Source organism: Crocodylus porosus, unplaced genomic scaffold (assembly GCF_001723895.1).
Source record: "Crocodylus porosus isolate Cpor-Errol unplaced genomic scaffold, CroPor_comp1, whole genome shotgun sequence".
NCBI classification, from domain to species: domain Eukaryota; kingdom Metazoa; phylum Chordata; order Crocodylia; family Crocodylidae; genus Crocodylus; species Crocodylus porosus.
Genome location: NW_017728911.1, coordinates 16,411,871 through 16,429,524, shown reverse-complemented (window position 1 = coordinate 16,429,524; position 17,654 = coordinate 16,411,871). Strand labels below are relative to the sequence as shown.

Below are 17,654 nucleotides of genomic sequence, written 5' to 3'. Positions count from 1 at the left end.
TAGCCAGTACCAGGTCAAGCAGCGCTTTGCCTCTCGTTGGCCCATAGACTTCTTGAGTCAGGTAGAGGTCATCCACATATGAGAGAAAGCTTTGTGACTGCTCTTCATCAGAAAAAGTCTAAATATTCAGTTAAAATATTGGTTCAATTCTAATTAATGCCATAACAATGTTTAACTTGCATTAATAATTGTACTAAATATTAAAAATCAAGAAGATTAATGTCAGAAATATTTTTAGAGTAAACTTTTGCTACTTAATCTACCTCATCCTAAATATACTGTGTATTCAAGGTCACAGTCTTATGTTGATTTGTCTTCTGTCTTTTGATTAACCCTGCTTACCTAGATAAGTTTTTATTTTTTTATTTTTATTGTGTATTAAGTTTAAAAACTGAGGTTTTTAAAACAGAAGTACAGAATTTGCATGTTTACATACTCTTCAGTATTTTGATAAGTGTGTTACCTAAGACTTCACAAAATTATTCTGGTATAAAATCTAAACTTTAAAAGACATCAGCTTAATAGGAAATTAAAAGTAAAGTCCTTTTCCTAAAGTCCACTTTAATTTTGCAGTATATTTAGGGGAAACTAATTCATAGATTGGTTATGGGAGCTTTGACACATCTCCCTGTAGATGATATATGCCAGTTGTATGTACCAATTTATCATTTACAGTAAGAATTCCACTACAGAACAGTGATGTAACCAGAATAATGTGTGTAAGCTGTTGTACTGGTGTAGAGGGAAAGATGCATGAGAACATATATATATATAGAGAGAGGGATCCCAGAAACTTTCTTTATACCTAGGAGAGAGACAGATAGAAAAAACCCTAACACGGAGTGCCCAATTTGGTTTCTGCTGAGGTTATTGCAAATCTGAGTGGCAGTGAGAGGAAGTTAACTATGTTAGTCTGAAGTCAGTCGAAAGTCAGATAGCTGTACGCCTTTAGTAAGCAACTGTCCATCCTCTGGATCATGGTGTACATCTAAGAAGTCTAGTCAGGTTCCTGATGAATCTAGTTGCAACCATCACACCAAGACCTTTATCACATACACCTAGGCAAGAATATGGAGGAGTGAAGACCACCCAAGACCTACTGTCCCCCCGTTACACCACTGAGACAGAATCTAAAGGCTAGAGTGAATCCTGATGTTCAGTGCCTCAATAGTTTTAGCTTCTGCCAGAGAGCAATGGACAAGAACTGCTGTTGACAGCCTAATGCCTCAGAGAGGGCACATTTCTGTCAGGATGATGCCCCTTAGCATTTCTCCAGCCAGGGAGTACCCACAAGGCAGTGAGGGCCAGGGTTTTGAGGCACCCTATACTCGCCTTACTCTGGAGGTTGCATCATTGTGGTATTGTATAGGAGCTACCCCACCACAAGTAACTCCACCATGTTGCACCAGGTTCTCTAGCTGGATAAGTTTATGGTCATACCCAGGGCCACATATGCCTTTATAGGCTAACTAAATAAAATGTATAGCAAAGGAGCACAGTGCACTTCATCAGATGTAAAAATAGTTTGGGTTGCATATGTAGGTGGAAAATGAAAAAGAGGCTTTATATCTACTTTCCAAGGATTGGATTTACACCTCCCATGTCCCTTAGGGATAGAGTTGGGCAATTGCTGTGTGAAGACACTAAACAGGAAGCATGCTTAAAGTTCCTGAAGAAAGATAATAGGTCACATAGTCTGTTCTGTTCCTGAAGGCAACTTCAGGTAGGGAGACTGCTTTGTAATGAAGAAGTGTGGGGGTTAATGAGTTAGTTTACATATTTACATAAATATCTAGGCTTTGGAATGTATATCTGAATCCTAATTTTTAGGCCCAAAATAATGAAGCTATATTAGAATAGTTTAAAATTTTACAGTGGTGAGTGACTATAAAAAAATCTTTCAGAGCTGGGGACATAGGATCATTGACAATACTAAAAAGTTCACTGGATGATGATGTGGCCAGCTCTGAATTAGTATGCCTTAAGTATCCAGTTTGAAACATGTGGGTGATGATTTTCATTTTCAGAGTCCTTTTACAGAAGTTCATTTTTTATTTTCAAGGTGGTACCACCAGCAGTAGTGCATTAAAATGCTTGAGGGTCATGAGGCATGTGTATTGTCAGTAGGGATTAGGTGACACTTTGGTTGAAAGTACATGTTGTAGAGTTTAGTTTTATTTATTTCTTAATATTTGAATTCTTGTTCTTGCTAAAATTATGGTGTCAAATCCCAGAGTATGACATTAGAAATTTCTTTAGATTTGTACCTGGCTTTGTGGACTGTTGTAGCCATGTAGTGCTGCTCAATTGGTAGATTCACATCCTTTCTCTGTGGTGTCCAACACCTTGAAAGGCATCAGTAGCTTGTCTAATTCTTGCCATGGTCACCATAATATATTAATATATTTAAAATTTAGAACACTGATGCATAGCTCACAAATTTTGTGGGCAACAGCACTTAGAACTCCTGTTTTATTACTATTGTATCCCCCAGCCCCTGTCCTTCCATATTTCTTCCCTCACTGTATATACCAGTGGTGCCAAACTTTTTGGCCCTGTATACCATATCATGCCCTCAGTCCTGGCCCTGCACACTGAATCAGGCCTGTCATCCCAGCCTCAGACTTGTACATACCAGCCAGTTCCTGCAAATGGGCCATGTCATCTGGCCTATTGGGCTTGAAAATTTAGTGGTGGGGAAGAGGTAGCAGTGTTAATTGCTACCACTCCTCCACCACCAAATTTCTGGACCTTTGCAGAGCCCCTGTAGGCCACAAACCAGATGTGGCCCATAGGCCAGGGGTTCAGCACTCTGCTCTGTTACCCTCAGCTTGTTATGGCTGCCCCTGAATGTAAGTGCTTCACATCAGGGACCTGCCTTCTATTCATAAAGCACTGTGTTTGTCTTTGGTACTGAATAAATTAATGCCTAAATTATCGAAGTCTGAGGATTTTATTATAAACCGAACAAGCTAAGACCTTGGTGTTTTTAAACGGTGGCTGTTTTTGTCTCTCTTATTTTCCGGAGCCTTGAGCAGTGGTTTTCAAACTGTACTGTAGAATTCTGGGGTTCTGCAATATAGGTCATCAGGGGTGGGGTTCTTACAAAGAGATTGAGGGTAGTAGCAGAATTGACTAGAAGGCAGTGCATTGTCATTGCCAAGCCAGGTTGCCTGGCTCCCCATCAGCTCACAGGCTGAAGGTAGGGGTTCCATGGCTGAAAAAATTATGGGCATTTTTAAATGTGCTCTGGGAGGCAGGGTGAGTGCTTTAATTAGAGCAGCTACTCAAGCCGCTCTAATTAAGCATCCAGAGCATCATTTGTATCAGCACCCCCACGCTGAAAAATGGCAGCGGGAGCCCTTTAAAGCTCATCGAATCAGCTTTAGTTAAAGCACCCATGCAACATATTTTAGGATGGAGATGCTGACGTATGTGATACTGGAGTAATTAGCAGTAATTACCATGCTCCACCAGATTCAGTTAATCAAGTCTCCTCTGATGCGTTGTAATTGCAACATGTCAGAGTAGCCTCTCGGCACATATATAAGCACCCAGTATGAAAGTGTTTCTGTGACTCCAGGAAGTTTGTAAGGCAGTGGTCTAGAGCAGTTGTGCTCAACTTTTTGACCCTGTAGGCTAGCTGAATGGTGCAGGGCCAGTCTGTGGGTCAGATGGGTCCTTGGGCCTAGCACAACTCCCTCCCAGGTCGGTGCACTGGGATTGGGCCTTGGGGACCACAGTGCCACTGCTGCCCAGCCCCCCTCAGTGGGATTAGGTGCTGGGATTGGGCACTAAATCCAGTGCATAGGGCCTGGGTGCCACTGCTCCCCCACTGCCAAATTTCTGTAGCTTTGTGGGCTGGATGACATGGCATTCTGGGCCAGTGGTTGAGCACTCCTGGTCTAGAGTATAGTAATTCACTATTTTTGACTTCACTTGAAGCTGATCTGGAAGCAGGAGTAATCATACAGTATGTTTTCCTATCTGCTGTATGGTATGGGAACAGAGAACTAAAAAATCCTCCAAACTTTCAGCTCTTGGTAATTATTGCAAGTTTTTTTCTGTCAAACTGTAAAGGTCTTGGTAGAGTAGGCCCAAATAATCATCCTCCTTCCAAAGATTAAGTGAATTATCCAAGTTGTCTGTCCTGACGTTGTCACTACACTGGGACCACTTGGTTCAGGGATCTTATCAGTAGAATTCTCTCCTAGGTTCTTTTTGCCAAAGTGTCTCCTTAGCTGTCAGGATTTGTTGTGTGGGCTTTCTATTGACGCTTCTTGTTCTGATTTAAAGTTTTCATAGTATCCTTGCAAGGTGCAAGTGAATTATAATCAAGTTCTGAATAGAAGGGTCTTACATTTAAATTTATATTTAATGTTAATCAAAGAAACCAATGTAAATAGACTGTAGTTCATTTAACTTAACAAATAAGTTATATATGTCACTGCTATAAGTATTGCTTTGCATCAAAGCCTGTGTGCCAGTTCATCTCCCATTATTTACCATGCTTTTCCTTATAACAGCTAACAGGGATAAATGCTTTTATAAATGTAAAATTATTTCTTATGGTCTTGTGCTTGATTATGATCACACAGTTTGGTGAGAGAGCTGTTTAAAAATCATGCTGGAAGAGTAATAAGTTATGTCTACAACTTTGGCTTGTCATGCTGTGAAGTGAGCTATTTTTTTCCTAAGTTGCTTGATCAATAAAATGCTAATTGGCCTGTTTTCGGTGTGATGTAACCATGTAATTATCAGAGATTAAACAATATAAAAATTATTGTTGGAAAAAAACAATGCTGAAATAAAAGACTGTATAAATTCCAGAAGAAATTTCAGGCATAAGTTTTGGGGTTTTTTAAAGCTGCTGATTTACTTGTCATCCTGGAATGGAGAGGCAGATGTTAGTCTCTGAGTATAAATTTAAAATTGAATTAGAATTGCCAAACATTTTAGTGCCATTGAGTTTCTTATGATGTTGAGGTCTAGCACTTCAAGGCTCTAAAGGAAACAGGTTGTACAATCCTGGAGATATAATCTCAAGTCTTCATGACATTTGCTATGATAGCTAGGTTAGGCTATTAAAAAAAAATCTTCCTTAAGGGAGTACTAGCTAGATCCCTAACTGCGGACGACAAAAGGATTGCCATTTACTTTTGACAGATTATCCAGATGGCTTCTTTCTCCAAAGAATTTTGCCACGCAATGAACCAGTGAACAAAAACATGAAGAAAATGTTCCTCCTAACTTACATCTCTGTACAGCTACCTACCTGGACTTTGACACAAAGTCACCTAAAGCTGCTTTGTTCCTGGTTTACTAAACAGAATAAAAAGACTGATTTTGTATGAATGGTTTTTTTATTATAGAGCCACCTTCAGGACAGTTATAGAATTGCAACAGTAGCTGTGCTATTAGTTATTGTTTTGAGAAGTAAATGAGAAATGCAAAACATGTTACACTATAGTAAGGAAATATTAAACAAAATGATACTAGGGTTGGACCAGCAGAGGGACCTATCTCCCCCATTACTTTTTCAGATCAATCTGCTTGGTCATACTGAGTTCATGATGAAGAATATGTAATTCACTTGATTTTTTACATATTTCAGTAGCAGAAACATGGTAATTCACTTCAGAAGATTTTCTGGAATCTCATATTTAAGTTTCATTTTTAAATAAGAAGCACAGAGGTATTTATCACTGGGTGGAGTGGTGCTTACCCACAGAAGGGTACTGGTTTGGTGAGACCTGCCATCCATTTATCAAGAATAATAGACCAATTCTAAATACTGTGCTGTGTAGCTAAGTGCCTCTCATAAGAAGCTGTACATTTGTGGGTGTTTTAATGTCAACTATAACATTTTGGATTTTTTAAAACAAAGTATCTAAAATTTTCAGCTCAAAAGTTTTTCGAGTTGGGATATAATGGTTCATTTCAAGTTCCTTATTAAATTTAGCTTTAATGGATAATTTAAATTCGTAAAAAAAAATGTCACTTACGTTATGAGCATTTTGTTTAGGCCCCGATCCTGAAGAAGCTGACAGAGATTAGTTACTCATCATCTGAGCATTATGCCCCTTGTAACAAAGCATTTCATTTCTATTAAGACTATTAAATAATAACTCTAAAGTTTAATGCATACTTGAGAAAGACAGCCAGTCTCAGGTGTTGAGGCAGCATTTTTTTACTTAATAATTTGTTGCTGTTAAAATGTTCTGTTTTCATATGTCACCTTCCTGGAATACTGGTTTGGAACTTTAGCATAAATATTCTGTATGAGGCTTCTTTTCTTAAATGTTGGGCACTATAATGTATAAGCACATTTTTACTTAATGTTGGGTAGGGGTTTTCTCTTGGATACAGATATGCAAATATTTGAGTTTAAAGTGGTAAACCACTATTTAACTGTGTTGATTGGGAAGTTAATGTACTTCATGTTTTCACTCTTGTGGTGCTTCTGTTGTAAAGATACATTAAGCTTGGTTCTTTTAAAAACATGCATTCTTGCTGAGTTTTGCAGTCTGTTGCATCTGTTCACTGCACAGTACACAAAATGGCTTATTTTTCCTTATGTACATAAAATATTATGGCATACTTTCAGTTTTTTATTAACCAAATATTTAAGCGCATATCTGATTTAAAGACCTATGTTCTAAAAAATGCACGTTTGTTTCCTGGAAGCAGCAAGATACAATTTGTAAATACTTTAAAATTTGTCTGGTTTTTTTGGCCTGCTGACTAGATCACTTATAGATATTGATCTCTTCTAATCTGATCTAGTTACTTATCATAATTATTTGGTTCAGAAATAAATGTGTCAGGGGGTCTTATTAATAAATGTCAGGGGGTCTGAATAACAAGTGATTTACAAGTACCTTTTGTTCCAAGGTTCTGAAGTTGCAGCAGAACATTTTTCAACTTAGCAACTAGTACTAAAAAAAAAGAAAATGAAGAGGAGGAAAGAGCTGCTGTTCTACTCAGATGATTCCTTTTTAAACAGCTGTTTTCCTTAAGGATTTAAATAGACTCTTCATCAGGAAATTCATTGTGTTCTCTCTGATATTTAACATTTATTTTTGTTAGGGAGAGATTGACTCTTCTTTTAAAAAAACAAGTCATGTACACAAGTATCTGCAAATTTTTAGTTTTTATTATATTGAAATAGACCCATTTAAAGAATCAAAACAATAAATGTAACAGCTTTTTATTTTAAATAAGTCGTTATGACATTTACTTTTTTTGGGAGTATATTTGAATAGAGGACATGCTCTTTGGCATGGTGGGTACAGGGTTTTTTCCTTCTTTAAATGTCTCTCATATATTACAAAAGATAATTTTCATTGATGTATAGGATTTCAGTTTGGTGGTGGTATTAAAAATGTGGGTCACTCATTCTTTCTGTGTGTTCTATGTATTGGATTGATTGGACAAAAAAGTAAAACGACTAAATTTAATGTTTGATGCCACAGCTTAGAATTTTGAATGTTATCATCTTATTCAAAAGAAAAAACCTGACTAAAAATTAATGAACCTTTAAGATTTTTTTTCTTAGGTAGGTAGTTCAGTTTATTATTAGGTCGCTGTTATTAGTGATGCATTTCACTTTGCGTCAGATCTCATAATCTCTTTATATACTTAAGAAACACACAGTTTATTGTTTTTGACACATGGTACAGGGTCATGAGTGGAAACAATTCAGGCTACAAAGTACATGTCAGTTCATTGCTCCTCTGCTGACGGCATGTCTGTCTGAAATCAAGTTTAAAAAATTGGCCCTGTCTCCAGCTGACTTATTTTGTCAGACTGAGTCATAAGATTAACCCTTGACTTGTCACCAAGGAAAAATGGAATAAACAACTGTATAGGCTAGGATATCTCTGATCCAGATACAGTTCATTTCACTGTAACACGACTCTCTTAAGAAAACAAAAATTTCAGTGCAGCTGTTGCTCATATTAAGGGGGATCTAGAAAGAAAGAAAGAATCACAACCACTGTTTGTACTTCATAACTGTGTTGAAATAGTTACTCTGAAGGTGTCTGGTTTGTGCTGCAGTTACGAAGGCTGCAAAAATACTAGGATAGATTTGTTCAGTTAGCTATATTACTAAGATTTTTATGCCAGATTTTCATCTACTGAAGACAGTGCAACTTTCTGTGATTCAGGAAATCTCTTAGAAGTTTAATATGCTTGAAAGCAGAATAATTTGATCCCAAACAGTAATAAATTAAGTGACAGCATATTTTGGGAAAGAGTATTTTGGTGTTGTACACTTTCAGCATGGTGATAATTTTCAGTGCTGTTATAGCTATGCTATTTCTATTAACATACATGGGAGTAGGATAGTTTATTGCATACACAGTGCACTGAAATTATTATTCCACTTACTTGTCAGAGAGAATGGCAAAACAAATTCCTTTAATGTCCGCAGGGTATTGTTGAAGTGTACCTGTATTTGCCTATGAGTATAGGCAGCATATTGGAGCAAGGCTGCTCAGTTTTTGGTGTTATATTTGACCCTGGCCCCAACTTGACTGATTCCCTTGTTGTTAAAGTAAACATTAATCAAGTTACCGAACAATACCAATTGATTTTGTTTTCACATTTTGAACTTTTGCAGTTCTGTGCAGTTCAATAAATAAGATGCAACAAGAAAGTAGAAACAAAAACAGCACTGTATAATATTGAGTATTTAATCTCTCAACTCAGTGTTTTAACAACAATCAATTTATATGTAATATGGTTTAATATGATTTAATATTTGAGAGGAAGCTGATTGCTCTCTTTGATACAAAAAAGATGATTTTTGAAAATTACCATTCCACCAAGAGCATGTATGTAGGCACTGTAACTGATTTTCCTAGATGCATTGTTAGCCATCCTTGCTTTGCAAAACTGAATGCAACTACTACTCAATTGGTTTTGACCATTAAGAAAATTCCTATGTGCTGGAATTTTAATACAGAAAGAAAACGTTTTTACTTTTTCTTTCAAAATAAAATTACATTTTATGCAGTTTTTGTTTAGGAAGAACATGATAAGATACATTATTTAAATAATTGATTTTAATCCCAGAGTACTATATGCTAAGGGAAAGCAGCATGCGTAAGAGATCTAAAGATCTTTTAGCATATCACGTCTGTGAAAGTCTGAACATTAGTGAGAAGGTTTAAGGAATGGCATTGTTAATTGTAAATCAAAGCTTCTTACAGAGTTCTCTAGGGACTGAAACGGGTCTTTGTGGTCCCTGAGGGAAGGAGGAAGTTGCAAGTCACTCTGCGGGCCTGGCATTTTAATAGTCTGAAGTACAGTGATGTTCTTTTTTGCAGCTGCTGCTAAGCCTTTTGTATTGGTGAAGAGTTTGGTTTAAATATCATTAGTTTAAAAAAAAAAAACCTATATGGTTATATACCCTGCATCTCTGTGTGAAAAGCAATACAATCAACATATAAAACTGAAATAAAGTATGTGTTTTTCAGTTCATTAACACTTCAGGATGTCCCTAAATCTTTATTTAATCCAAAACTGGAGTAATCACAGAAGTTTAAGTGTCTGGTTTATGCAATTTATTGGGGTATGTCCCCAAGCTTTTGGCGTGGCAGACTCTAGTTTTTGTGTTGACTCCATGTATTTCCTGTATACTTACAGATATGTCTGTGCTCATCTATGGAGGTAATAGGAGCCCTGCAAAAAAAAAAAAAAAAAAGACTGTCATGGAAGTCCTACTTGATTGTAGTAGTTTAGCATATTGGACTGTTGTGTTTACAGAATTTTTACAGCATGGTTAGATGATTTCCATCCCATGCAAGGTGCTTAGCAAATTGACCCTTGCCCTTTCTTTGCTCAGCCTGCAGTACTTTTTCTCCCTAGACAGAAGGGAAGCAGAGCTAACTCACGGGTTTGGCGGTTTGGCAGTTTGACATGGGGTGAGGTGGAGATGTCCCAGTGCAACTTTTTTCTGGAACATAATTCTTTATTAGTCAAGCATATTCATTTATAGAGTATGCCATATTAACATGCAAATGCATGGAGTCAGATATGTGGAGGTACTGGACACTATGGAAAGAATAACCGGATGTAGTATTAATTCTTTCCTCTTCCTCCCTTTTTTTTTCATGTTAGTAACTTAATTCCTCTTATCATGGATGGCAGTTTATCTACAGAATTCTTCAAACAGAAAAATTCATACTATTCATAATGATCCCACAATCTAGAGAATAATATAAATAATGTGTGCTTCCAAATAGTGTTCCTGTTGGGAATCCAGAGGTATAGGCTATGTATGCTGTGTATTGCAGTCGGCGCTTCTGTCAAATGCAACATTTTAATTCCTCTTCTTTTTCCCCTGAACAAAAATGTATTTTATAGTGTAATTAAATTGTAAATAATTGGCAAAAGATAATCCATCTTTGTACTGTGTAATTTAAATATGACATTTGGACTGTTGTGTAAACTATTTTACCTTATTTAAAATGTAATATTTGACTAGACATAGTATTTTTGTTTTCTTTGACAGCCATACAGTGTTAGTTTGAAAGGATGTATTTCTTCCCTTGTTGAAAACAACCTGTGGCCTCATTGCAATGCCTAATTAATTGGGATGTGCCACTTTTTTGGCCAGGAAATGATTGTGTGTATAAAGCTTAAGTGTTGGTCCTTGTTGCATTTGATTCAGTGATTCCAGTTCGTGATTGCTCTGTGATGTGTTTGTCAAAGTTGAAAGCAACTTTAGACAGAGTCAGATGGTAGTGTCACTGGAGGTGCATTAAGCTATGTCTCCACTGCCACAAGTGCTCTAATTTAATTAAAACAAAAAGCAGATTAACTAGCTCAGGATTTACCCATTTTTTATTCCTTTGCAATATTTTTATAGGGGGAAAAAACTAATAATTTTGGTGTGTTGGTAGGATCAAACCTATGTAGCTTGTCTGTTGAAAGTAAATTTTGTTTTACTATGATGCAGACATTTTGCTGGTTAGAATGTAACTAAAAGCAGGGGGTTGATAGATTTAATGGAGGTTACAGTGCATCTCCCCCCACTTTCTTATATGAGTTGGTTCAGTCCTGTTTTGCATAAGTTCCTTTTGAGTAGATCCATGTGTGCATGCATAGTACTGAAGAATTACTCTGTTTGATCGGGTGGATGGATGTCTTGGAGAGAAGCAGTGCACTTTAACTGCAGACTGTGTCATTTTTAGAATCAACATGTATTGTGCATACCCTGTACCTGGAATGGGCAGCAATTCTTTGATGTATTACTACAATGGGAAAACGGTAAGGGTGCTTTCCTTTGTTCATATAGTTTCTAAGTGGCTGACATAGCTGAATAGGCACTTACTGAAACCTGTATGTTTTTAGATTAGTTTAACTAAGTACTTTAGATTGCTGGTGTAATTTACTTGCATATTTTAGAAGACTTGTGAGGCTGACATTCTGTAATGATAAGATAAATCTAAGTTTATAGTTGGTAGATTTTTTTAAAAAATTAACCTAATGTTGAATTACATAATATTTCTAATGCATTTCTTTTTAGAAGACAACCTATTCTTCATGCTGGCAATATATTTGCAAAGATGGGGCTTTTTTTGATGATATTTAAAAACCAAAAAACTATATTTAGTTTTATTGGCTGCTTTGTGTAACAGAGAGGAGAGATGAAAGTCTTCTTGGTTATTTATAAAAATAACAAGTATGACTCTCTGGGAATGATTAGGGAAGCAGTCAGCCAGTAAGGCTTGTGTTTCCTGTTTGGAGTTTGAGGTTCAGAGACTGACTTTACTGTTATACCATCTGCTTCCAATCAAATCATCATTTTGACCCTGTTCAGGAAAGTTGGTTTGATTCACAAATTGAATCTTGTTTACACCAAAACATTTTCAACAGAGTGTGTACCTGATAGCATAGTCCAGATTTTCTAATCCATGATCCTCTGGAAGATCAAAAGATATTACATTTTTGCATATACTTAATAGATGTCTGTTTCAGTGACTAGCTTTATCTGTTTGAATTGTGGCTATTACCTTGATAACGTACTATGTTTCAGAGAATGGTACAATCTGAACAACAATGCAGTTTAGGCAAGTACTACCTTCTTTTCCAAAATTTGATTATTTCAAATTTTGTATGTAACAGGGCAAAATGCAACTGGATCTACTGCAGAATACAAATTAAAATGAGTGATTTATTAGTTTTTGAAAAATTAAAATATTTACATTTCTTTATATTTAATTTGCTGTGGATTGATGATATGCTATTTCCTAATTATGGTCTCTATATTTAAAATGTAAAATATTGATATTATTAGTTTGTATGACAAAAGACAAACCCAGTCTGTATCTGGAATTAAAAATTTTGTACAGTATATTTATAGTGCTTTTTGTTTAAACATCTTTATTTTATTTGTACATGATTTTGGTTTGCCCATGTTCTGAAAACAAAGTAGATAAATGAATACTTGGAGAATGTAAGGTCTGTAAATATATTGACTTGTTTCATTGGCATTTCTTTTCCCATAGGCCTACTTGAGCTTTGCCTTTAGTTATTAGTAAACTTTTTTGCCATGCTGTCTAATCAATGGTAGTTAAACTATGGAACTTGAAACTCATTACAAACAAAGCTTGTCCAATAAGAGAAAAGATACTGAAGGAGAGGGTGGGCAAATAAGTGAAATTGCTTGAGCTCTCTTTCATTTCCTTTGGTACAAATGCCAGCTGTCTTTCAAATGTGAAATCATTTTTCTTTCATGTCTCCTAAGTTAAAACAGTCTGTTTGAAGTTTTATGTGAAGATATATATATGACTTAAGTAAAATTAACTATACAATACCCTGAAGCAAAGAGAATATGACTTGCATGGAGTTTTGATTTTATTCTTTCTTGAGCACAGATCGCCTTATTACAACATTTTTCTTTGTTCTGAAGCAGGAAAAAAAGCTTTGATCTTATTAAGTATTTCCAGGCTCATAGTATATGGAAGTGCTGGTACTGTAGGGTAGCATGGCCTGAAAATTGATAGCATGTGCCTGTTATAGGTCAGAGGTGACCTTTATGAGCTTGAAGAGTTAGTAAATAGATGACAAATCATATGACAATCTTATATCACACGGCCTGAAGTTTTATCTGCATTTTTTACTTATTGACAGCTTTCAGTTTTTACCCCCCCCATGATAAGTCTCTGTAAATTAAAGAATGCCACTATTCATTCAGATTTTATATAAATATATGTGTGTATGTTTGCGTCTGCGCATGCGTGCATTAGAGGAAAGGGTTTGGGTTTTGCTGTTTGTATGAATGCTTTCCTATATATAGATATATAGGTGTATATATTAAATTGAAATAAAGTATCTATATGTGAACTTCTCCACAGTTAGAGAAAACTGAATGGCCTTAAGACCACAGCTCCTATTTAAGTGCCACTGCTTTCAGTCCCTTCGTTTAATCTCTTAGTAGTTAATGGCATCTAGCTCATGTTTTGAGATTTTATTTTAATTATGATGTGAATTTTAGGTATTGGTGTATTCCCCAGTATAAATTTTAGCTAAATATGTTATGCTCTTTCTAAGTGTTTATTTTTTTAACTTGAAAGTTATAAAAACATTAAGGTAAGTAATACATAGACAAAATGACATTGAACTGCAAAGATGCTTTCAAACACAGCTAGTTATGCTGGGTTACAGATACATTCTCATGGTAGTAGCGTGAAAAATTATTATTATGATGATTTTTCATGCTGTCTGAAGGGATTGTGTTCTTGTAATTGCCCTGTGTTACAAAAGAGAAGTGTAAGTGGAAAATTACAGTTGTAGCATACATCTTTTACTAAGTAGTAAAATAGTACTGGTTATTTCTGTTATGCAATATAATTCAAGGAATTTTTTGAGTAGTGCATTTCCTAGCGTTGTTCTGTTTGTTGAGGGGAAAGTATAAACTATTTATACTTCACTAGAAAACTTGGAATGTTTTTACTTCACCTGTTGATATTCAGAAATTCTTCTCTTAGTGCCTGGGAAGAAAATACAAGAATGCCTTGGGGGCTGGGAAGAGGGAAGGTTGAATTAATTCAAACAGCATTCTCACAGATTAAGATAAAGCACAAGGAAAAATTAAACACATTTTTGCTATCAAGTTCCACCTTTTATTTCTTTTCTACTAAGTGCTAAATTTGTATCGGGAAGGGTGGGGAACAGATGTCTTTGATGGAAAAATTAATGGCATGTACTAACTTGATGCTTTTTTTAATGGTATCAGGTTAGGGATTTTTAACTGTATAAAAAAACCTGAGAAACTGCTTTATTGATCCACGCCCCATTTTGTTTAAATCTTCTGAAGTAGAGAGAGGAAATACGTAATGATAAAAAAGTAAAGTGGAGTTTTCTGGAGTATTTGTATGTAGTAAAATGAAGTAAATTTTTGTTTTATCTGTAATAAACATTTTCAAAATAAATTGAATATTTACATATTAGGTAGTCTATTAAGCAATGGTGCTGAAACATTTAAATCTTAGCAGAACAGAGAATAGTATGGTATTGTTAACAAACAAAAGTCACTTGGGGGGAAAAACATTTTTCTAGATTTTCAAGTTTATTTTGTACAGCTTTTAACTACACAGTTCAGGATGATGACATAGTATTGTAGTATGTCATGTGTAAGGATGAATTGGGCATTTTTCACAGTATGAATTAATTTGTAACCCCAGTCTGCATAGCTTTGGTTTGTAGTTAAAATGTAGTTTATTTGTAGTTAAATGTAGTTCAAATATAAATGTAGTTAAAGTGTAGTTTATTTTGCTGGACATATGGCAACATTTCATTGAGGGCATTTGCCACAAGGGAGTTACTGTCTGCCATAGGGAACTGCTACAGTCGTGAATAGCAGCAAAAAAGAGAAGGACAAAAAACACTTCCCTTTTAAAGGCACTCACTCACGCTTTTCAAATTTTCACTGGTATTATTTTGTACTAGGTTTAGAGTAAAATGTTTGGAGTGAAAATTTTTTTAAATCAGTTTTTCTGAAAGGAGTATAAAGAGTTATTGAAAAACATCTGCATGTACCCATGTGTGAATGTGCATATACTTGTCTGTACTTAAAAAACTGAAAAATATGATCTGCATTTTGGTTTCATAACATAGTATGTTGAGTTATAATATCAAAATATGCTGTATCACTATAGGTCTTAAAATACTGAAAATTGCCCCTGATGAAATATAAGTACTTTTTCCCCCTAAAATACATGTTGTAGAGAGAATACAATAATTTGTCTATCCTTATGTAAATGTAGACATTCTTAGTTTGTAAGTTTACAGAAACTAAGTGTTAACAAATTAAATATTTTCTGCTTTCTAGAGGGATTTTGATTCAGCTCTTATTACTATTGGGCCAGTTACTGCAGAAAGAGAAAAGTACAATTAAATCTATCCTATACCATATGCTATCCACAGCACCTCGGACAAGGTCAAAGCTAACATTTGTAAGTCAGGATAAACATTGGATCATCCAGAAATTCTCTAGGGATAAACTGCTGTGGGCATTGAATAAAGAGACCTTGTAGCATTGGTCAACTTTATTTTTTTTCACCTCTTCCATCCCCACCCCTCAAAAAAGAGAAGTATTATAGGTTGCAGTGTATCAGCTCAGGAGAGTTTTCTCTGCTCAGCTCCAGTGGGTTTAACTGCCAATCTATTGAGCAGCAGTCCCCTGCTAGGAGGGTGTGTTGTCTCAACAACATGCTTTATTGATGCTTGAAAGTGAAGGTTATGTCCATTTCCATGGGCAAACGAAAGCAGCTAGGGAGGGGATCAGGTGCTATATTGGATGGATCTATATTTCTCAAAAATGTAGGTGCCAAAGAGTGACACACACTCATTTGTTCAGTATATTTGCTTTGGTAAACACAGGTATGTTGTAAAAATATAGTTGTCTCTGAGATGTAGAAACTGAGATTAAAGGTGAGATTAGATTAATTTAAAACAGAAGACAGTATTGTATCTATTCATATAGCATAATTATTAATAGGGATTTATATCACAGCTGTAATGATTTCCTGAAGGCAAGCAAGGACTGGAAATGAGTTGGTTAGATTTAAGTTATTAATTTTGGGCTTCCTTTGAATTTTTGAAATTTTAAAACAGGAATTTCTGAAGACTCAGTTGTACATGCCATTAGTCAATTAATTTAGTTTGCATTTAAGAAGAGGAAAGGAAACCTGTATTCCGATCTGTTGTGATATATATACACATTTGTTTCTGGTCTCATTCTCTTGTTCAACCACTGCCCCCACCCTTAAAACAAATAGAAAAACCTTCCACACATTTTATAAGGAGTTTTAGCAAATGGACCTAACACTTAAATCTGCCTTTAGCACTGACATAAATACTGCGATTCTTTACACATTCTGTTAACCATGGGACTAGGAAGGATTTGTATGATATACCATAATGATTTCAATCATTCTGCATTTTCAAGGGTCCAACTAAACTTTTACAACACATGCTTCAAAAATGCCAAAACATTTCTTAAATAGTGAATTTCAGAAAAACTGAAGGAGCTGGGCCCTTCACTCCAACTTTTATCTTACTTTGTGTTGTTTTATGCTATCCTAAAAAAAACAACTGTCAGGTTTGGAGTTAAGGGAGACATTCCCTTCTCAGTGTGTTTTCCCTATTGTGCTTAGGTATTGCAGGGACTCAAATCAGTACAAGACCTCATACCTGGTGTTTATAGCAGAGTAGCATTTTAGATCAGGGTCAGCTTGGATCTTGCATTTTCTGGCTTTTGTCAATTTGACATCTTGTTTAAATGTTTTCTGTTTGTTCATTAAAATTTGAAGGTTAAGATTTTTGCTGACAGAAGAAATACTTGCTTCTTGCTGCATATACAGGATTAAAAAAATTTAAATTACCATTTTCATTCTTGAAGTTTTCATGGTTATCTTTCACTTTTTATTGGACTGCAGTTCCAACAGCATTTGTCTTTGCTACAGTTCCCACAGATAATAAATTGTGAAATCTTGCCACAAATACAGATCATTCATCAGAGCATACTCTTACAATACGTGACCAGTACTGATGGAATTTAGATAGGCCAGTTAGTGGAGTTCGAGCTACCGATTTGATTAGCTGTTTTTACTCCCTTATAGAAGTTTGTTAATGCTTGATGGGGTTTTTTTCTGCTTTTTGAAAATGTGATAATAGCGAAGTTTTAAATAAGTAACATTATTTATAATTTCATATACAGAATGCAAAATATGATTGACTATATGCATATTTAAAATAGACTTGAAGTGTTTGCATCTTTAATATTTCTTTAATCTGCATTTACTATGGTCCATAAAACTTGTTTTAAAACCCAGATATACAAAGAAAAAGAAATTTGAACATGAGGAAGTATGCTATCAGTAGGGTTTGGTTCTTATTTAATGTGTATATAGAGGGAAATTCTGGTAACGGAGTAAAATCAGTAAGGTGTTATGATGTGTCTATTGTTGAGGCTTTTTGTTAGTTAAACTGAAGCATGCTACACATTTCTTTGATAGTTTACAAGTGTATTGATTTTTAAATATATAATAATATCTATTGAGTATCTGGAGATCAGAGAAAGTGTGTGCTGTCTTCATTGTGCTGTACGAGGCTGATATAGCAGCAAAATAGCCATG

General features: G+C 35.4%; 1 protein-coding gene across 14 annotated transcripts in view; it reads left to right on the top strand.

The window, feature by feature from the left end:
• Window positions 1-17,654, top strand: part of TCF12 (transcription factor 12) — a 310,429-nt gene that overhangs the window by 244,200 nt on the left and 48,575 nt on the right. For 2 of the 14 annotated variants that reach the window (XM_019533508.1, XM_019533500.1), the window contains exon 1: window positions 11,102-11,280. The exons of 11 other annotated variants lie outside the window; for them this stretch is intronic. In XM_019533508.1, the coding sequence (XP_019389053.1) occupies window positions 11,212-11,280 (69 nt within the window). In that variant the 5' untranslated portion in view covers window positions 11,102-11,211. Of the gene's footprint in view, window positions 1-11,101; window positions 11,281-17,654 lie in introns of those variants that run through there. One more of the 14 variants, XM_019533501.1, reaches the window with a different exon arrangement.